This window comes from Pinus tabuliformis, chromosome 4_1, assembly GCF_031772625.1.
Source record: "Pinus tabuliformis cultivar Carrire ecotype Pingquan chromosome 4_1, CPIR1, whole genome shotgun sequence".
NCBI classification, from domain to species: domain Eukaryota; kingdom Viridiplantae; phylum Streptophyta; class Pinopsida; order Pinales; family Pinaceae; genus Pinus; species Pinus tabuliformis.
Genome location: NC_142303.1, coordinates 476343711 through 476366937, shown reverse-complemented (window position 1 = coordinate 476366937; position 23227 = coordinate 476343711). Strand labels below are relative to the sequence as shown.

At 34.5% G+C, this 23227-nt stretch overlaps 1 protein-coding gene across 2 annotated transcripts; it reads right to left on the bottom strand.

Moving 5' to 3' along the window:
• Nucleotides 1–12368: 12368 nt before the first annotated feature.
• LOC149176547 (beta-galactosidase 8-like) lies at nucleotides 12369–21549 on the bottom strand. 2 transcript variants are annotated; one of them, XM_089419928.1, is made up of 19 exons: nucleotides 20869–21549; nucleotides 20262–20357; nucleotides 19219–19331; nucleotides 18492–18558; nucleotides 18253–18345; nucleotides 18028–18171; nucleotides 17739–17827; nucleotides 17370–17475; nucleotides 17074–17161; nucleotides 16755–16873; nucleotides 16148–16312; nucleotides 15811–16031; nucleotides 15547–15656; nucleotides 14780–14889; nucleotides 14338–14448; nucleotides 13910–14020; nucleotides 13127–13338; nucleotides 12705–13008; nucleotides 12369–12595 (listed from the first exon to the last, which is right to left on the bottom strand). In XM_089419928.1, the coding sequence occupies exons 1-19, from the start codon at nucleotides 21046–21048 to the stop codon at nucleotides 12482–12484; spliced, it is 2553 nt and encodes an 850-aa protein (XP_089276054.1). In that variant the 5' UTR covers nucleotides 21049–21549; the 3' UTR covers nucleotides 12369–12481. The 2 variants fall into 2 exon arrangements, with proteins under 2 accessions (XP_089276054.1, XP_089276055.1); XM_089419929.1 differs by having other exon boundaries at nucleotides 16196–16312.
• Between the last annotated feature and the right edge of the window lie 1678 nt (nucleotides 21550–23227).

Genomic DNA, 23227 nt, shown 5'->3' with positions numbered 1-23227 from the left:
CGCATGGGCGATTGCAACCGGTGATGAGTTGAAGTCGAGCCTAACTACAGGTGGAACAACAACAACAATCTAGGATTGGAAAAAGAGGGAGAATAAGGCAAAGGTGCTGCTCAAATTGTTTGTGAAAGATTACATTATTCCTCATATTCGAGAATGTAAATCTGCAGTAGACATCTGGACAAATCTCAAAGACTTGTACGAGATCAAGAACACAAATCACCTACTATTTCTAAAGAGCAATATTCTCTCCATTAAAATGGAGGAGAATTAATCAGTAGTAATGTTCATTTCTCGTATCAAGGAGCTTAAGAATAAGTTGGGCAACATTGGCAAAACAATATTAGACACTGATTTTGTCATGATTACCATGAATGGTATGTATGACGACTATCAGATGTTCATCACAGGGCTGAATGCGAGAGAAAAATTCCCCAAGTTTGAAGAATTGAAAGGGATCCTAATGCAGGAGGAGGAAAGGCAGATGACCTTGAAACCCTAGAGCTCAGATCTTGCCCTAATGGAAAAGAAGAATCCCTTTAGAGGAAAGGTGAATTCAGCACACAAAAGCAGAGGAACCCCACAAAGGAAGCCACCTCCATCTCAAGGTATGTCTTCAAACATAAGTGATTAAGGACCAAAATGCTTTTATTGCTGTAAAATTGGTCATATAGCTAAACATTGTCGGAAGAAGAAGTTTGATGAAAGTCAATAGAAACACAAGAAGCATGCAGGTCATTTTGCTGATGAAGAAAAAAATCATAATCTCAAACTGTTTGTATATGATTCTGTGTTTTCTGCTAAGGATGATGAAGTAGAAACTTGGTTTGTGGACTCAAGAGCTTCCACCCACATGACTGGAAATAGGCATTGGTTTGAAAATTTCAAAGAGACCAGTAGCGGAGCAAACATCTATCTTAGCAATGATAGAGAGGACCAAATCAAAGGATATGGTAATGCTCCTATTGTTTTTCCTGATGGAAATATTAGGCATATTCAAAATGCAATGTATGTACCCGGAATAAAAAAGAATCTGATCTTTGTTTCGATGATTACGGATCAAAATTTTAAGGTAGAGTTTTTTAAATGTTATTGTGTTATTAAAGATTTGTTGGATCATATGAAGTCAACTACATTAGGTGTTCGTGTGGGAGGTCTGTAAAAGCTTAATGTAAGAAGTGCGCCACACCAAGCATTGACATCATCAACTATGACTGTAGAAGATTTATGGCATTAAAGATTCAACCATATTAATTTCAATGACTTGCAAATACTTCAGAAACGAGGTATGGTCAATGGTCTCCCTGTTTTAAGGAATTTTCATGTTGATTATGAAGCATATGCTATTGGGAAGATACACAGAGATGATTTTCCTATAAATGTAGATAGAAAGAAGAGAGATCTACTAGAGTTAGCGCACATTAATTTATGTGGGCCAATGCAGATGAGGTCATTAGGAGGAGCCTATTATTTCTTATTGTTTTTTGATCACTGTACGAGATTCACTTGGGTATATTTTATCAGAAAAAAGATTCATACCTTTGAATATTTTAAAGAATTCAAAAGCATGATTGAGAAGCAAACAGGAAAATTCATCAAGATTCTCCGCTCGGACCAAGGAGGAGAATACAAGAAGGTTAGTTTCATCAAATACTATAAAGACCATGGGATACTACATCAGTTTATAGTACCCCACACTCCTCAACAAAATGGGGTTGTAGAGAGGAAAAACAAAGTCCTTGTGGAGTGTGCTCACAACATGCTAAAAGGTAAGAATCTGTCTAATGGATTTTGGGTTGAAGAAATAAATACTGCAGCATATTTGAAGAATAGGAGTCTAACAAAAAGTCTTGATTTTAAAACTCCTTTCGAAGCTTTACTAGGATTTAAGCATGCAGTAAGTCATTTAAGATTTTTTGGCTCCAAAGCATTTGCTCATGTTCCAAAGGAGGATAGGAAGAAACTAGATTCAAAGGCCATTAAATTCATTTTTGTTGGTATTGTATAGAGTATAAGGCTGATAAATTGTTTAATCCCTCTACCCATAAAGTCTTTCCAAGTAGAGAAGTAGTATTTCATGAGAAGGTTAATGATGGAAACCATGGGAGTGTTAATGAAGAGTGGAACATGCCTTTGCTGATGGAAGAAGGGAGTGATGAAACAGGAGACAACCATGAGAAAAAACAAAAAAAGGAAGTGGATGGTACAGATGCAGTTGTCAAGCCAAGTGCACTAAGGAATGATCAGAATAGGTTTGAAGCCACTCCACCACTCAAGAGATCATGTAGGAAAACTCAATTTCCAACAAGATATAGGGAGAATTCTTTTATAACTAGTATGTTAAATGTTGTTGAACCCTCTAGTTATAAAGAAGCTAGTCAATATAATGAATGGAGGGCAACCATGGAAGAGGAATATGAATCAATACTTAAAAATGAAACCTAGGATCTAGTTGAAGTACCTGAAGGCAAACAACCCATAGGTTGTAAATGGTTATACAAGCCTAAATTTAAAGTAGATGGGAGTATAGACAAATATAAAGCTAGGCTGGTTGCAAAGGGGTACTCGCAGAAAGAAGGTATTGACTATGAGGAAACCTTTGCCCCTGTAGCTAAATTAAACACAATCAAAATGTTAATTGCCTTAGCTACCAAACATCATTAGAAAGTAAACCAACTAGATGTGAAATCTACATTCTTAAATGGCAAATTAAAAGAAGAAGTGTATTTAGTGCAACCTAAGGGGTTTGTTAAACAAGGGGAAGAACATTTAGTCTGTAGATTGAAGAAATCATTGTATGGACTAAAACATGCACCCAGGTCATGGTATGAAAAAATTGATTCATTTTTCCTACAACATAGTTATAAAAGAAGCAAGAATGACCCTAATATGTACACTGTGTTTGACAAAGGGGTGAATTGTTTGATTTATTTATATGTAGATGATCTTATCATTACAGGAAATGCATATGAACTCATTAAAGAAATCAAAGAGTAGATGTCACAGGTTTTTGAGATGAAATATCTTGGAGAGCTACATTACTATTTGGGTCTGGAAGTCTGGAGGGATTCTGGCTAGAATTTTCTATCACGGGGTAAGTATGTCGGGAGCTTACTAAAAAGTTTAGAATTGATCAGTACAAAGTTGCAGCAGTGCCTTTACAAAAAAATACCAAACTTCAAAATGACAATGGTTCTGAGGCAAATGCAACATTGTATAGACAACTGGTTGGGAGTCTAATCTACTTGACTAAACTAGGCTGGATTTGGCTTATGCAGTCAGTCTATTGACCAATTCATGTCAAATCATCTTGAGAGACAATGGGTTGCAGCGAAAGGCGTCTTAAGGTATCTACAAGGAACCTTAGAATTTGGTATTATTTAAATTGATTCATTTGATGTTAGATTGACAGGTTTTTTAGACTTCGACTGGGCTGGAATCTAGATGACCAACGATCCATAACAGGTTATGCATTCAGCATTGGGTCCAAGGTCATTGCATGGAGCAACAAAAAGCAGAACACAATATCCTTGTCTACAACAGAAGCTGAGTATCAAGTGATGTGTACAGCAACTTGTAAAGCAGTTTGTTTGAGGAGACTTCTCCATGACATTGGAGAAGAACAGAAGGTTACAATAGTTGTCAAATGTGACAACTATAGCTCTATCAAACTTGCAAATAATCCAATATTTCATAAAAACACAAAGCACATTGATACACAATTTCATTTTGTGAGGGAGAAAGTTCAGTCAAAGGAAATCCATATTGAATATTGTAATACATGTGACAATGTTGTTGATATTTTCACTAAGCCTCTCGGTAGAATCAAGTTTGAATTGTTTAGGGAAATGTTAGGAATACTTGTGAACCCCTTTCTCCATTAAGGGGGAGTGTTGTAGATAATGGAGAATATGTAAATTAGGAGAGATTCAGTTCACTAGAGCCTTAGATTAGGAATTAGTTCCTACTTCTTAGGCAATTGTTCTAACTTCCCTACTTGTGTGAAAACTATATATATTTTTTATTGTAAGATGAAAGGTGTAGAGCGTTCTGCTAGAGGCATTCTCCAGGTGGAGCTCCTACCGATGAGCTTCCCAGTTTATTAATAAAGTTGATTCTTCAGTTTTTAACACTCAAAACTCACATATAGCAGCATATCTTTAAGCTAAGACTCGTGGACATACTTCCTCGACTTCTATGAAATTGAATAAATTGCCTTATGTGCGTTGTCAGAATTATTGCATGGTCCCTCTGGTAGCTTGGAGCAAGGAAAATAGCGCAACTCTTAGATACTTCCATGCAAATATAAAGGTTTTATTTGTATGCGAGAACAAGACGAAGCTTATTCCATGTTCATATCCTCTCACAATCATAATTTAAAGGGACTACCAGTGTTGAAAATTATAACAAGATAACAACTATACAACATCTCTCTCAAGTTATGAAATATTTGGCCTTATTTGAAGCTAGGGAATAAGCAACCATGTATAGCATGAATCTTTGTCAATTAATAAGATATATTCACAATAACATAAATTTAACCCCTTGTCATATACAAAAACTCTTCTTGTTACTGATATTGTCTCTGCCCTTTACTGAATTGGGGACATTCATTCATGATAGAAATTAAACTTATTCTATTACCAATTTCAGTATTCACACAAGACTGAAATTCTACTAAATTCCAGATTACCCACCAAACTAGAATTCTTCATTTACACATACACATAAATACAATTACTAATTTGGATGAAATTCTATTTCATTCATAAAACCATATACATACAATTACAGAAATCATTCATTCTTTTTTATGGTATGATTTCACATTCATTTGGCCAATTTGGATGAAATTCTATTTCATCCATAAAATCCTATACATACAATTACATAGACATTCATTCTTCTTTATGGTTTGATTTCACATTCCTTTGGCCAATTTGGATGAAATTCTATTTCATTCATAAACCCTATACAAACAATTACAGAAACAGTCATTTGGCCATCAATTTTTCGTTTGGGCTTACAATGATTAAATACAAATTTTAGGAACAAAATAGATTTTCCTAGATCCGAAAATAGCCCCATGATTTTTCCCTAAATATCTCATTATTTTTTTGTTCGGCTTACAATGATTAAATACAAATTTTAGGAACAAAGTAGATTTTCCTAGTTCTTGAAATCTCTCCATGATTTTGTTATGAATAATGTATATTTTATTGTGCCCCTATTGTCCCCATATTGTTATTAGTGTGCCCCATAGAAACCCACTATTGTTATTGTTGTGCCCTTATGTTATTACTGTTATGTCGGCTTGATTATATTGTGACCCCTTAGACTCCTATATATAGAAGGGAGGTTTAGTCATTTATATCATCCAAGAATTGTTCATTTGTGTAATGTAAAGGAGGTTGCCCCCTCGAAGAGGCTGAATGATCTATCTTTTCTATCTTTTTGTGAGTTGGTTTCATAACATTTGGTATCAGAGGTACTCGGATCTTGTTGTAACTTTTGAATGAGTGCCCACAATTCTTCGTCATTCTTCCATTCATCCCGTGCTTCGTTTATCCAATCTGGTTGGATAATAGAAATGGCGCACAACAATGCTTCCACATCCTCATCCTTTCTTGAGAGTGCATCTTCCACAACATTTTGCTTCCCTTTTTTTGTAAATGATTTCAAAGTCATAACCCAACATATTTGTGACCCTTTTTTGTTTCTCTTCAGAGGATAATCTTTGTTCTAAAAAGTATTTAAGACTATCATGATCTGTTTTTACACTGAAGTGTCTTCCCATTAGGTAGGGTTGCCATTTCTTAAGTGCATGTACTATTGCCAACATTTCCTTCTCATAAATAGCTTTGTGTAAATACTTTCCTTTGATTAGATGACTTTCAAAAGCAATGGGTCTTTCATCTTGCATTAAAACAACACCAATTCCATTTCTTGAAGCATAACATTCCACAATAAAGGTTTTTGTGAAGTCTGGCATAGCTAAGACCGGTGCTTGGCACATTGCCTCTTTAAGATGTTCAAAGGCCTTTGTTGCTTCTAGATTCCATGAAAATGCATGTCTTTCTTCAATAATGTTGTTATAGGTGCTGATATTCTCCCATAATTCTTAACAAACTTGCAATAATACCCTGTCAACCTGAGTAATCCTCATAGATGCTTTATGGATGTGGGGATTTTCCATTCCTTAATGGCTTTAATTTTGCTAGGGTCTACCTTAACACCTTCATGAGATACAATATGACCCAAATATTCCACCTCTTGTACTCCAAAGAAATATTTGGAGCTTTTTGTATATAATTGTTTCTCCTCCAATAGTTTGAGCACCCTGTCAACATGCTAAACATGATCCTTCCAAGACTTGTTGTAGATTAGTATATCATCAAAAAATACTAACACAAATTTTCTAAGGAAGGGTTTGAAAACAAAATTCATCAAACATTGAAATGTAGAAGGTGCATTGGTAAGGCCAAAAGACATGACCAAAAATTCATAATGACCCTCATGAGTTCTAAATGTTGTTTCCAGAATGTCTTCAGTCTTCATTATGATTTGATGATATCCTTAACGAAGATCCAACTTGGAAAAGTAAATTGATCCTTGCAATTCATCCAATAATTCATCAATGATAGGAATGGGAAATTTATCTTTAATTATGAGCTTGTTGAGCTCCTTATAATCCAGACACATGAGCCACAATCCATCCTTCTTGTGCACCAATTCTACTGGAGTAGAGAAAGAACTTTGACTAGGTCGAATTATACTAGCCTCTAGCATTTCTACAACCATACGTCCAATTTCACTCTTTTGGGCATAGGGATATCTGTATGGCCTGATGTTTGGAGGAACACTTCCTGGAATCAAATGAATAGCATGATCATGATCACGAATAGGTGGGAGGCCTTTGGGAGTCTCAAATGCCTTGGAATGATTGTCCAAGACTTTTTGGAGATCTGGAGAAATAAATGATTTCGATGTGGGAAACTATAGCGAACATAATTATGAAATTACGCCTCATTGTTCCTTCTTTAGAAGCTTTGTAATACTGTTAGAGTTGATTATCTTTCTCGATTTCCCTGCAATACCCCTTAATTCAACTTCCTTTCCTTCCGCAAAAATTTTTATGAAAAGTTCTTGAAAATTAAAAGCTATTATACCCAAGGATTGTAGCCATTGGACTCCTAGTACAACATCAACACCACCCATTGGAATGGAAAACATTGGGCTATTCAATACATATTCTCCCATGGATAGCTTGATATTATGGCACTTTCCAGAGCAATTTATGGTTCCTCCACTTGCAACCATCACTTGACACTCAGGTGCTGGATATAGGAAGCAATTCAATTCCTTAGCTATCTTATAATGAACAAAGTTATGGGCACTTCCCAAATCAATCAACACTATTACCTTTTTCTTCTTGATGTGTCCTATCTTAATAGTTTGAGGAGTGGTAATTCCAGCCAATGCATTACAAGATATGGTTGGATTCATTTATTATTTATCTAGGGTTTTTTCTTGGAGTATATCCTCTTCTTTTGACATTCCTTGTTCCTTTTCTTCCTCCTCTTCATAATCTATGTAGAATAATTTCTTCTCGGCACACTTATGACCTTTAGTGTATTTGCTATCACAACTGTAACAAAGCCCTTTTTGCTCTTTTTTCTTCCAATTGTTGTGGTGTCAACCTTATAGGTTGTGGAAGGCTAGGGGCAACAACACTTCCATCTTTATAGTTGTGAGTGGTAGGCTTCCTGGATGCCATAATTTTGCTTTCCATTTTTCTTGCTAACCTAAATGCCTTCTCCAATGAATTAGGTTCCCAAAGGTGAACCTCATGTTGGATATTATCCTTTAAAGTCCCTATGAACACATCAATCCTATGCTCCTCTGAAATATCTTTTACCCTTATGTTCAATTTTTGGAAGTCCTCAATGTGCTCCATCATTGAACCCTTTTGTTTGAGATTTATAAATTGGCTAAAAAAGGTGTTTCTTTTTGTATCCTCATAATGTGCTATCATTTTTTCCGTAAAAATTGCCCAAGTGACAATTTGTTTACGAGAGAAAAGCCATTGATACCATACAAACTGATTTGGTTCCAAATATAAAGTTGCAATACGTACCTTTTGTGTGTTTTGCACATTATGGAGATCGAAAAATTGCTCCATCTGTAGTATCCATGTTCCGGGATCCTTGCCATCAAACTTCCTCATATCGATTTTTGGAACATGGTGGGTCTTCAATCCAACATTAGAGTCTATGAAATCATGATTAACATTTCTTTTGTTCTCATCATGAGTTTCCTTTACTACCCTTTCACCATTAGTAACCATTTCTTGTAGCAACTTATTCAAATTTATCTTCAATTCTTCCATCTTAGCGTCCATGCCATCCATCTTAGCTTCCATGCCATCCATCTTCACTTGCACACCATTCATATCCACGCCATTCATATTGGCTTCAGTTACATTTTGTGAGAGTGAAATTTGTTGTACTTTGTCTTGTAATGTTGATATATCATGTTGCATTTCTTCCTCTTCTTCACAAGTCATGCTAGAGCTTTCAGGTTGCTTACTAGGTGTTTCCATTTTCTTTCTTTAGGGCGTCAATTCATTGTAATAATTCTTCACTATTCCCTTTGAATTCCTTTAAACTAATTTTTCAAACCTATCTTATGCAAAATTTAAAAAAAAGCTACACACCTTTTTTTCACTTTGTAAGAGCTCGATATTACATCTGTTGCATCTCTGTAACTGCAGATCTCAAATATCTGAAGTTGCGTCCTGCATTAGCCCTTTGAGTCCTCTTTCTAACCTTGCAAGTCTAATCAAGATTGGATTCTCCAAGGAAGAGTTATGTCAAACCTCCCACAGTGACCTTATTATGGACTAGTTCAGTAGAACGCAGTTGTATGAAGTGCCACATATCACTGTTTCGACCTTAGTACCTAAAAATGATATACAGAAAACTGCAAGTCGTCTTATATCTAAAACTTCTTACAAAATTTCAATCTGATGCTCAGAACAAAAGTTGTGATGGTTTTCCCTAGATCACCTGTTTGGAATGTAATTCAGGAGTCTGCAAAAACCCTAACTTCCTCAGATCATATCTCTGAAAAATATAGCGAGACAAGCTCTGAAATTTGGACCCAAAGTTTAGAACGATTTCAGATCAAATGGGTTTTTTTTAGCTTCTGAAACGTCATAGAAAAAAAAGTTATAGCGAAAATTCTATGATGACTTGTTTGGAGCAGCGAAACCCTAGAATCCAAAGCTCTGATACCAAATGTTATGAAGCCAGCTCACAAAAAGATAGAAAAGGTAGATCAACGCCTTAGAATTCAGCCTTTTTGAGGGGGCAACCTCCTTTACATTACACAAATGAACAATTCTTGGATGATACAAATGACTAAACCTCCCTTCTATATATAGGAGTCTAAGGGGTCACAATATAATCAAGCCGACATAACAGTAATAACATAAGGGCACAACAATAACGATAGTGGGTTTCTATGGGGCACACTAATAACAATATGGGGACAATAGGGGCACAATAATAACAATAAGGGCTACAATGACAATAATAATGGGGGAATCACTAGTATTATAAGGACCTAACAGATTTTAACCCTAAATATCTCATTATTTTCAAAGTATCTTTGTTTTTTCCTTATGGAAAAAATCTTACTTATCCATAGCTTTTCTAAAACTATGACTCTTGGTTGTACAACTCGTAAAATATGTCAACTTGGAAAGTGCAATTTATTTACACAGAAGAATATAAATTATTCTTGAAATTCAAGAACCCTTCTTGAAGCTTTGTTACGTCAAAGACTTAATGGCTTGGAAGCTCTAATGCTTCTACATCAAGTTGGATCTTCGTCATATTATCGTGTGCTTAGTTTCATGGTAGATTTTTTGTTTTCTTTCCACTTCTCTCAACATTCAAGCCTTCTAAATCTTAGCCCATGTTGGATTTTCATCATATTATCACGTGCTTAGTTTCATGGTAGATTTTATGTTTTCTTTCCTCCTCTCTCGACATTCAAGCCTTCTAAATCTTAGCCCCTGAGATCCAAATCAAAAATCTAAGGATATTGAAGATCACCAAGATGGAAATTTTTAAATTGGAGAGCCTACCATCATCCTTCACATTCACAAACTCTTCAATTTGACAGAGAAGCGAGGCTTTCCTAAACCAAGGACGCAAAGCCTTATTGCACCTATTTTTAAAAGTGAGGATAAAAAAATTCCTCTAATTATATTAGCCCCATTATAGGCAAGTTGTATAGAATTATTTTGGAAAATAATATTAGTTTTTGGCTAAAAATCCATGGAAAAAGAGCTAAAGTCCAAGTTTGGTTTGGGAGATATCATTCAACTGTGGACCACTTTGTTACTTTTACAATCATTGTAGAGGAGTTCCATAATAATAAAATGGATACCCTATGTTGCTTTGTTGATTTTAAAAAAACTTTCAAAATTATTCCTAGGATAAACCTTTGGAAGAGGTTGGAAGAGTTAAAGGTTCCTTTTGAGTTGAGAGTTATTGTGACAAGGTTGCATGAGAATGTTATTGCCAAGTTTTGGACCATTGATGGATGGTTAGAAAAAATTGAATGCATAACAAAGTTAAGAAAAGGTGTCCATTATCTGCTACCCTGACATATACAAGTTAGAAGAGTGTTTGGTCGAAGCAGGTTGTGTTGGCCAAACTCTCACTAGTATATTCATCACTCTTCGTCTTTATGTTGATGATATTGTTCTTTTAGCAAGGAGGCCTTCCAATCTTGGCAAGGAACTATGAATCCTCTAGGATTTATGTTCCAAGTTGGGTATGTATATTCATGTTTGTCTTTATGTTGATGATATTGTTCTTTTAGCAAGGAGGCCTTCCAATCTTGGCAAGGAACTATGAATCCTCTAGGATTTATGTTCCAAGTTGGGTATGAATATTCATGCTAACAAAATAAAGTCATGATAATTAAATTAAAAATGGTCACATGATTTGTATATGACAAAAAAAAATTAAAGGAAGCTCCTTCGAACAAATATCTTGGAATCGATATCCATCAAAAGTTCAACTAGAATTATATTCATGGTAACAAGATAAAAATCATGATAATTAAATAAAAAAGATCACATGTGATACTTTATATATGACAACAACAACAACTTGGAGGAATTGTCATTATACAAATATCACCCTATCACAAGCTCAACTGGAATTATAGCATTGAGAGAAGTGGAGAGTGAGAAACTTATTATGGATTTGAAAACAATTGTAAAGCATAATATCTTTGGATATGGGATACAAAAACTCTTCTTTAAGATTCTCATTACTCCTATTATATTGTAACATATAATGTTTAGGGATACCGTTGTGGAGAATGACAGAATAGATCCAAAAAAATTAAATTAAAAGAAATACACCCTATATTATCATCTTCATCAAATTAAGTATTTCCCCATTGAGAGAATGGTTGTGAATTGGTATTTGATGTATAAGAAGAGGTTAGACAACATGGAAGACAATAGGGTTACTAAAATTGCATCAAACTCTATCCAAAAAAAACTATGACTCAAGTGAGGATGAAATAAGGATCCTCAATCTTGGCTAAACCATTGGGAATAAAGGAAGACAACATTTTGTAGAATACGGTAATATTAAATTGTTATTGCCTCAAAATTTAAGGAAAATTTGTGGTGTGACGAGGAGTTAGGGAAAAAGAAAATTGAGATATTATAAGGAGGTGATCAACCCAAATCTCTAAAAATAAAAAAATAAGAATAAGAAAATCTATATATCTCGACTAGTGGAAAAAAAGAAAATAGACATTGCAAAAAAGAGCTCCATAGTGAAAGTGGGCATTGGTTGATTCCCACAACTCCTTGGAATGAAAGAGTTTGTCACATTTATAACATTAAGAAGGTTGAATATTAGCACTCTCTTAGATTGTCCATCATATATTTATATTATATTATATCTAAATTGTACATCTTAATGCTTTTCAAATATTAAAATAAACTATTGAAAAAATCCAAGTAATACCATAGTCTCTTAACATTACAAAAACCATTTTTAATTTGAAAAAACGTTAATAATCCTTATTAACATCATACTAATATAAATAAATTTTATTTTAATATATATGGGAAAATACCATTAAAAAATATAATTAAATCAATAACCCAAGCAAAATCTTTCATTAAAAATCACATAATTTTTTTTTAATATAAACTTTACATTATAGATCACAGAAACCTAAATACATAAATTAATAAGGTTATTTAAACCTAAACAAAACTTTTCGGTTACCATATTCAATGATTACAAGGTAAAGTACCCTTTTACAAATTTATCAACAATGTCAGCCTATATCCCCATATTCAATGATTACAAGGTAAAGTACCCTTTTACAAATTTATCAACAATATCAGCCTATATTGGGAGAGAGCATGAGTGTTTGATCAATATTTGCAAACAGCCTCAACTGCCAAAGACTTGATCACATGCTCATCAAAATGGCTTTCGAATACATCTTCTGAGACAGAGATTGAGCATGCCTCATTACCTACGCATGCCTGCACCCAAAATAAGTTATCAGGCCATCAGTTAAAATCACTCACCCTCCTCAGGTTGCAGGGCAACTCACTGCATAAAAGATCAGAAAATAAAAGATGAAGTGCATACATTTTCTACCAAGGAAGTTGAACTCCCTGCATCGTGCGAGCCTTTGATGAAATTTCCACAATACCCAGTTGGATTTCCAAAGCTTGCAAAGCTTATGGATGATATGTGTTGCCCTGAAGAGCACTGAAGCCGTAGCTCTGGTGAGGTCGATGAGTTACCAGTTGGGTAATCTTGAGAAACATGAGCGCAGACAGTGTCCACCTGTCTTTTTCGGAGTGAAATTCCAGTAGGATCACCACCGACTTCCTCGAGCAGAACTAACACGTTCTTGGTTGGTTGCAGCCACGAGCGAGGAACATGGTACCTGATTGAAATGGTTATTATTACGTTTAATGTCAGTATGAAATCTGTTGAGAATCAAAAGATACAGAACTCTGGCATAGGAGTCAATATTTCTATTGAATTTGCTAATTAATAGTTACAATGTTTGACTGGGTTGTCCGCAGTTAGTGACACAATTGGATGGGTCATAAGTCCCTCTGTAATCGCAAACTCCAGAGCATTCATCGGCAGGAGCCTTCAGTGCTGGAAAATAGCGCCCAATATGATTCCCATTTACCCATGCTTGTCCTTTGCTCAGGGTGCTGAAGTCCAGAGCCACTGCATCGTTGCCTTCTGGTGCATTAAACTCAGTCTACACGATCAAAGTAATCAGTCAACAATATGATCAACTGAAGTCTAGACTGTCTACTTCTGATCATGGGTTCTTAACCAAAATCCCAAATGATGGCACTATCCAGGGCAGTATTCAATATTATTAGTAGGCATTCAACTCTATGTAGAGTTTTAAACTATCTATGTGAAGTCTCAATTTAGATTTATCTAATCTGGAATTGAGATCAAATTATAAAAGTATTTTTTCAAATTTTATATTTTAAAATGAAACTTTTTCTTAGTAATTTAAAAAAAAATATATGTGAATTCCACATTAAATCCTACGGAATCATATATAACCAATATACTTAGAATGCACTTCTAAACCCAACAATACAATACGAAGATACACTAGACTTAAAATACACCTCTCTAGATACAACAATGCAAAGACAAGACCAAAACAATATATTTACAAATACATTAGAAGACCTTGTTTCCATAATAAAACAGGATGGTTGGTTCATGCCAACCAAGATTCAAATGCTCCAAAGACCTAAAAATATACCCAAGGAAAAAAATCAGCAAATATAATCAAATACACTGATTACCTTGTACCAGGTAAGGGCAGCTTGTTTGGGAGGATCTGGTCCTGAAATCCATTCAACTCGCTTGGCTCCAGCGTCTGAATATAGTTTTAAGTATTCCCCCTTCACACCAATCTGTGATGACAAGCAAAATGATAACGTTTAATGTTTGGAAATTTTGATCAACTATTATGAATTTATAATGGTAAAATTTGATTAATTAGAGTTATTTTTCAAGTCTTTACTAATAAAAAATATTATTGTAATGATTTAGTACTTATCAATATTATTGTATTAAACCTCACTATTCTGCTTTCTTTATATATAAATAAAACCTATAAAATCTTGACCTAGGGTCCTTGCATAACCATATGAAATTAGTACTACATGAATATTAAATAAAAAATGACAGAAAATAAATGGATAGCATGACCTTGGTTGGCAGGAAATACCTGGTAATACCAGGTCTGGTCAGTCAAATCCAATGGCCCATTTTTAAGTCCCAGCAATTTCACAGGACCATTTATTCCCGCAGGCCATGTATCAAAGAAAGGTCCGTAATCCTGCTCACAAGAAATATTATTTCTCCGTGATTTCATAGTTAGCAGAGCAGTTCATTGAGATAGCTCATGAAAATTTTGAAGTTCCTGTTTAATATTGAGGTGACAAATATCCATCGTATATTTCTATTTGCTAAGTACAGACAATTTTAAGGACTATTAAACTTTTTGGTAAATTTTATTTATTTGAAAAATGGACATTATAGTCCATAAAATTTGGTAAATTTTATTTATTTGAAAAATGGACATTATAGTCCATAAAATTTGGGCCAGGCATAATTTTAACCCTCAAAATGTTCCATCTGTTCCATCATCTGAGTTATCAGATAAATACCGACTGTCCAACTGTGACACTGAGCAAAGCTAGCTGATTCTCGCCAGCCTTCAATGTAACCGGCTTCTCATACGTAATAGAAGAATCCGAATAGTTTCCACTCTGAGTTCCTGCGAAACATCGTGTTTATAATTGGTTTTTGATTAATGTGAGAAAAATGCAAATGTACTATAAATTATTGCGTCAAGGGGCCTATCAGTTTACTATTTCACATTAGGTGTAAACAAGAAGTAATATTTTTATATATTTTAAAATTATTTTAATACAACAAGAATTTTTTTTTTAATAAATACAGTAATCAATTTATTTTAATATCAATTTTATATTATTATTATTAAGTCACGGTTAAGTCAGATATCAAATTAAGTTTACTATGTTATTCATATTCTATCTTTTTGATTTCGAACTTATAACTTTTTAAGAGAAAAGACATACTCTTAATTATTAGGCTCACTCAAACTGTATTAAAAAAATATAAAATATATTTTCAAACATTGAACCCATTTATCTATTCAAAAAAGCAATTTAAACAATAAAAAATAATATATATATATATATATATATATAACCATCAATCTTTTTTTTTTTTTTGTTAAAATTACACTCTAAAACAATTTAGACCTCAAAAAAATTAATCTCTTTAAAACACTTACAATACTAAATCTGTGATTAAAATAAAATTAATCTCTTTAAATACTTACTAGACTAAACCTGTAATTAAGATAAATCCATATGAATATAAAGATAGTTATAAACATATAACTCACCCACAAAATTTCCATGGGCAAACACATGGAGTACATGTCCTCGTGATACCACTTGCAAGATTAATTGGCTTCCACTCTTTAGAAAGGGCTCATTTTCATCGATATTGACACTACGTGCAGCATCAAAATCCCAACAAATTTGAGAACACATGATTTTTTCAAGAGATCTTGAAAATGCAGAAGTTAACTACAGATTCCTATGGACCTGACTAGATTGAAATTGTATCTATAACTCTATATAGTCAGGGGCAACAGATAGTATACCTGATTGTATACCATAGAAAGTCACTTTTATCCAGAACAGTGTATAGTTGCTCTAACAAGCCCTGGGCAGAGAAATGATCTTTTCCCCAGATTCCAACATCTTCTTTGTGCCATGACCAGTTTGTAGATAAGTTTCCTGTATCTACGTTTGAGGCTGCAGCAGGATGAAGAGACTGAGTGCTGACTTGCTCCATTCCCATTAAGGAAGTCTGTACACTAACCTGGAACAGTTACATAAATAGATCTGATTAGAAGCCTTGTATAATCATATAATTTTTGTCATTGCCTCGACCATTCTGATGATATTCATCAATAAAAAATATCATTAATCACTAACCTTTGCAGTGTTAAAGACCACATTTTTGCAGTCAGGTAAGATACTGACAGACCAAGCAGGTAGCTGATAAGAGTTTCCATTGAATTGCACGGTTGCTGCATGCTTAAGGCCCGTGTTGCTGAGAAAGGCAGCACATAAGCTACTACCTATAGAATATACTGTTGCCTGCATATCCACAGTATTTGATGCCTTAAAGTCAGTCAAGCAATTCCATCTCAACAACTTTTAGATCAGTATTCAAAACGCCCCATTTCTGGCTAGTTATGCCCAAATCATGCTAAACAATATAGGCAAAGTTCTGTTCTCTCCATTAAATATTTTATATTTTAAGGATTTTGGATCAATTCAGTGAGAACTAAAACCCCAGGGACAGAGTTCCTTCTTTGACAATCATAACATTAATCAAATTTAACTAATAATAATAAAATCATCCCCAGACATGAGAATAGTTTGAGTGCCACTTATCCCGAGACCTCCCATGGATGGTAATCAATAGAATTATGCCCTAATACCATAAGAGGAATATCAATATGCCCTAATACCATAAGAGGAATATCAATATAAATAGTCATCTTACACATAAAAAAATGTCAACAGAAGAACAAACCTCAAGGTGTTTCCCAAGTGAAGTGGTATGCACGTGCCCTCGAATCAAAGCAGGTTCACTTAGTTTTATAGCTTTGTGCAATTCTTTCAGATGCCCCCACTTCGGCTGCCTTATATTCCCTGTAACAATTACATTGTACCTCATTGTTTCATAATTAAAAGGAAAAACTAGAAATTTGACCTAACAATGGTTCTAAATTCCCATTGTGGAATTAAGGTAATTGAACCAGAAAACATTCAATGAATGATCGAAATTTTAATTATATCTATATACACTTTCACTTGCGGAACAGAATTTGGCACTGGGAACTCTTGCATACCATATTCGTCAATTGGTGCATCATAGTCATAACTGGTGGCAATGAATGGACCTCCAGCTGTCCGGCCAAAGTTTGTGCCTCCATGGTACTGCAACATAAAAAGCATATGGTAAATAAGATTGTTCATTTATTCTATTGAGAGAGGCCAGGCGTTTAAGGGTTAGGGAGATGTATGTTGCTTAATAAATCCTGGATTATCATGCAAATAAAAATATAAATATAACTGTATGAGCTTAGTAGCGTAAATATTAACGCATATGGCCTTGAGCTTAATACAAAAGAAGAATAAACCCCACCATGTAATAGTTCTGAAGTGTTCCTCCTCTCTGGTAAAATCGGGCTACTGCAAAAGCAACATCCTCTGTAGGCCTATGAGGGATGCTCGATCCAAAGTTCGTAATCCTGTAATGAAAACGATATTTTAGCAGGGTGAACAGGAAACCCCCGCATTTCTAATACTCAAGCTCTACCCAGGCAATAGATTAGTGAACAGGAAGCCCCCGCATTCCTAATACTCAAGCTCTACCCAGGCAATAGATTGCAGCTTTGTTTCGAACATAATAATGTTTCTAAGTACATGTAAATTCTGTGATGTAGTGAAAATCAAAATTCGGAAGCGCCTGTAAATATGCTTTATAGTTGTCATGAGGCAAAGAAAACATTACCATCCTGCCCAATTCTCAGTCCACATCTTTGGCTTTTTAGGAGAATTAGGTTTGAAACTGTCACAGTAGTAACCATTACAGGTATTGATCTATAAAGAAATTATTCATGTCAGGACAAGCCTTGGAATATAGTAAATTGCTGAAGAGATAGAAAAGTTATGTTGGAAGCAAGGACTTCCATTGTTATGAATGCAAGAAGAGAAAACATAACAAAACTGAAAACACTCTCAACTGGATCTGAAATATCTTTTTGTTTGGCACAAACCAGAAAAACAAAAAGAAAACTCACAATTGGGTCTGGAGCTTTTTTTTGCTGGCACATCACCCAAGGGAGGCCTGTATTTAATGATAATGCCATTTTTGCAGCCCATTGTATATATGACTTGCCCTTTTCTCCATAAGATTGCTCCACGTTTCCATATTCATTCTCAATCTGCATAAACTTATGGGTCAGACCAGAAAGCCATACTTCAGACTCAACACTGAAGACAAGTATCACAACAAAACAGGGTACCTGTGTTAAAATAATGGGTCCACCTTGCCATGCGAAGAGATTTTTTTCCTTCATCAATTCCACTATCTTTGTAGTGAAATTTTGCATCTCATTCTTAAGAAAACAAATCAAATCTGTAATTAGTCGCCGTGACCAACAGACTAGACACGAGTATTTAACTTGAAATTGAAGCTTTATAATCATCAATTATGAAAAGTATGCAAATATATTTTGCTAAATCAAATCCAAAATAAAATCACCTTAAATGGTTCGTTGTCTGTTCTAAACCTGATACCTGGAATGGCGTGCATCCAAACAGGGAAACCTCTGCAAGATCACATCATTGCAATGAGATATAAGATTTCACAAAAAGTATGAATGAAATTTTACATAAGATTTATCTTAGCTCTCCAGATCTGTTAAGTATTCATAAAATGAAAATGAAATTGAACTACAAATCTCTATAATACTTTAATCAATTCCAAAGTTAAAATACATACTCTGTAAATGCAACAAGCTTCCTTTTATACAACTATTAAAATTAGAGATGATTACTTCATACTCTGTAAAATGAAATAAGCTTCCCTTTACAACTAATGAAAGTAGAGATGATTTCTTCAGGGTACAAATCTCTATAATACTTGAATCGATTCCAAAGTTAAAATAAATACTCTGTAAAATGCGACAAGCTTCCTTTTATACAACTATTAAAATTAGAGATGATTACTTCTTACTCTGTAAAATGAAACAAGCTTTACAACTAATGAAAGTACAGATGATTTCTTCAGGGTACAAGATGGTGGGGGCAATTTTGATATATTCCTTTACCCAGCATTTTATGTGTAACTTGAGTCTTGGATATATTAAGCAAAGAGAGCACATAAATTTCAGTTTAAATAAATTTATGTAAATTGTTATTTTATTGAACAAAAAGTGCAACAACATAAATTGCAAATCTGAACACAAAAATAATCTATATCTACATACCCATAATTCCATTCTGCACAAGCATAAGGTCCTATGCGAAGGTGAGCATAAAGGCCTGCCTGCTGAACTGTCTTCAAAAACCTCACCAAGTCGAATCTCTCCGCAAAATAATACTGCAATAAATTGTAATCCACCATAAAATCTATTAACATTGCATGGAATAAAATGGCCTGTAAAATTTATCAATGTTGCATAGATAAAATGATAAAATGCTCGGTAAAATTTTCAGCATTACATAGAATAATAAAATTGCGGGTCTTAAGAAAGTTCAATCCAAAATCTATTTTCATTGGAATAAAAAAACAGTTCACTTATTAATAATAATAATATATTTTAAAATAGATATTTTTTTTGTTATGAATCAACATAACATTATTTTCTTAATAGAAAATATTTTTATATTTTATACGAAGAATAAGCATGTTTCAGTTTTGTAAGAATTATTTATTTTCAGCAAAAACTCAAAGTCATTACATCATATTTCAATGTTTTTTAGAGAGAAATCCATATATATGGCCGAAGCCCTCAGATTACAATATGGCCGAAGCCAATCAAAATACGGCCAAAGCCAATCAAAAATACGACCGAAGCCAGCTGATTATACAGCAGAGCCGTCAAATATATCGCCGAAGCGAGAGATCCTCCGCAGGAATCGAACTCGACTGAGGAAGCAAAAACCATCCGCCCCAGCCGTCCTATCATACACTCCGGGTGCAAGATCACATTTCAATGTTACTGCATTAAAACTAGTCATTTTTAAGAAAGCTCAAAATCATTATGTCTAAATTCATTGTATTACTTGCTAAATTTTTTATAGAGAATCGAACTAGTCCTCCTAACTAACTGAAATAAACCCATTTAACTACATACCATAGTTTAACCCTGAATTATAAAAATTAAAAAGTGCAGACACATCGTGACATAGGTTTAAATGAATATAGCACCATATATATCATGGAATTTTTTCATGTCAGCCCATTTCTTCCAGGCACATAGATTTCCCTCAGCTGTAAAACACCTTGCAAAGAAAAACACCGAATTACCTTACGCGGCTGAGGCTCATGCCCGTTCCAAAAGACATAGGTCTCAATAACATCGATTCCCCCCTCCTTAGACTTGGCAATAAGATCGGGCCACATCTGTTCAATAAATGCAATTAAATTTTAGTTTACAGTTAACAGTAACAGATATATAAAAGTTCTAGGGTAAGTCTAATTGGTGTGTGAAAATGAAAGTGTGAGGTGGTTTAAAGTTTAAATTCTTAATTTATCTGTGGTTGGTAAAGAGAGCATATCTATATATTTAGAAGATATAGATATAATGGTAGTAGTTAGAATCCATTTATACTGATGTATTTAGAAGATGCATATACTTAAAAGATATAGATATAGATATAGTGATAATAATGAATATATTTAAAAGATATAAATATAATGGTAATAGTTGGAATCGACTCATACACACATATTTAGAATACACACTTAAAAGATATTAAAAGATATAGATATAGGAGTAATATTCAAAATCCACTCATTTCATTTTGAGATACAACACTTACCCAATTGCTGATTCCTCAATTACTGATTCCTCTAGATTAAAAAAAAACAATAACAAATATATCACTAAAAGAAAACCCAATACACTACAAACCTCTGGTGTGCTTCGTGGGTAATGTATGGATGCAGATACTAAGACCCTGCGCTGTCCATTGATCAGCAAAGCTCTGCCATCATAGCTAACGTTTGTGCTTGCATCCACCTTACATTGAAATGCAAGAAATGCCGAAAAACACAGTAAGATCAGAAACGTGAAACTTCTGCAAATCTCCATTGGATTGCTCTGTACTTGAAAATTCCACGGAGCTCGACTCTTAAAACATTGCTAGAGATTGCTCTTGTATTTAAGCATTTCATGGCCCTCATTTCATTTACAGACTGGATAGATTTTTCTGCTTTGTTTTTCATTTAGTGGATACGAAGAAAAATCTACCTAAATCTTGGGTTGCATGCAAACTGTAGAATCGCATGCGCACGTGGAACCTTTTAAACTAAGCACCCGTGAAGATCTATGGGTGAGATTTATGGTTGACTTCAAAACTTTTGCTTAAAATAGATGACTCCTCAAAATCATAGTCGAGAATCCAGGGATAACCTCAGTGAGTGAAGGTCAACAAACCAGAGCGCCCGCCTAGGGAACGCGAGAGATTTATCTTAACTTTAGGTCCAGCCAGCCAACTTATCTGGCAACCCAAAAGCTATATCAGGCTCGCGCCAACTTATCTGGCAACCCAAAAGTTATATCAGGCTCGCGCCAACTTTGGAAAGTTCAGCCAACCAGTGAGAGATTGTCTTAACCGGTGAGAGATTTTCCAGTGGATCTGGATTCGGCTGTTTTGGTTATTTAAAGTCAGTTGTTGAGTAGATAATGAATACATTTTTATGAGTTTTATTTAATTATGGCTGATAAATGGAATCTATGCCGGGATTTTTCTAAGTAAAATGGTAAGAATAAAATTTAGGGAGGTAGGTTAACAGAGAATTTAAAGTTTCCAGTGGATCTGGATTGGGCTGTTTTGGTTATTTAAAGTCAACAATGTTGAGTGGATAATGAATGTATTTCTATGAGTTTTATTTAATTATGGCTGATAAATGGAATCTATGTCGGGATTTTTTTTTAAGTAAAATGGTAATAATAAAATTTAGGGAGGTAGGTTGACATAAAAATTAAATTTTCGAGTGTTTTAATAAAATTGAAAGTGAATTTCTCAATTGATTTTAGTTTGGGTGGAAGAGTTGTTATTCTCTTTACTTAAATTCAAATTTTTTGTTGACACCCTCTGGAATAGAGTAACAAATAAAAACAAATACAACACAAAGACACACAAAACTTCATTAATCATTTGCTCAATTACATGACGCTTATATAGGAAACTCATGCAACCAATTCCTAACCACTCACAACTAATTCTTGTTAAACTGCTCACAACTAATTCTGTTCAACTGCTTCATAACTAAATCTATTTCTGCATTATTTTCACATCCTCCCTTAATGGAGAAATGGATTCTCTACAATACCTAACTGACTTCTAAAAACTTCAAATTTGATTTTACCAAGGGGCTTAGTAAATATATCAGCCACATTATCCTTGGTGTTACAAAATATCAATCCAATTTCTTTTGACTCAATTTTCTCACGTACAAAGTGGTACTGTAACTCAACGTGTTTTGTTCTAGCATGGTAAACTGGATTATGTGCTAATTTGATAGCACTCTGATTATCACAATTGATACATGTTGCACCACTTTGCGCTTCTTCAAGATCAGCAAGAACTCTCCGCAACCAAATAGCTTCACAGGTGGCATTGGTCAAAGCTTTGTACTCTGATTCTGTTGAAGATAAAGAAACAGTTGGCTGTTTCTTACTACTCCAAGATACGACCCCTGATCCAATATGAAATGCATAGCCAGAGGTAGATCGTCTATCATCTGGATTTCCTGCCCAATCTGAATCAGAAAAACCTGTCAGTACAACATCAGATACATCAGTATACATAATACCAAGATTCACTGTTCCCTTTAAGTATCGAAGAACTTTCTTTGCAGCATTCCAGTGATTTCCTGAAGGCTTAGCCATGAATTGACTAAGGATACTGACTGAGTATGCAATGTCTGGCCTGGCAGTGGTGAGATAGTTCAAACTTCCCACTAACTGACGATATAATGTTTGCAGCATTCCAGTGATTTCCTGAAGGCTTAGCCATGAATTGACTAAGGATACTAACTGAGTATGCAATGTCTGGCCTGGTAGTGGTGAGATAGTTCAAACTTCCCACTAACTGACGATATAATGTTCCATCTGCCTCTTTCGAACCATCTTCTTTGTACAACTTTGCATTCTGTTCTAAGGGAGTTGACATAGCTTTACAATCTGTCATATTGAACTTTTTAAGAATCTCCTTTGTATATTTGCTTTGAGTGATCAAAGTTTTACCAGTTTCTCTCCATACCTC

What these genes read in the sequence shown, in the direction of transcription:
- LOC149176547 (XM_089419928.1), bottom strand. Translation starts at nt 21,048, where the DNA reads ATGGAGATTTGCAGAAGTTTCACGTTTCTGATCTTACTGTGTTTTTCG. An exon ending in TGTGCAGAATGGAATTATGG is followed by an intron (nt 18,559 to 19,218) that starts GTATGTAGATAT and finishes GTGATCTTGCAG; the next exon opens with AGGTTTCCCTGTTTGGATGC. An exon ending in TTTCTATGGTATACAATCAG is followed by an intron (nt 15,657 to 15,810) that starts GTATACTATCTG and finishes TGCTGCACGTAG; the next exon opens with TGTCAATATCGATGAAAATG.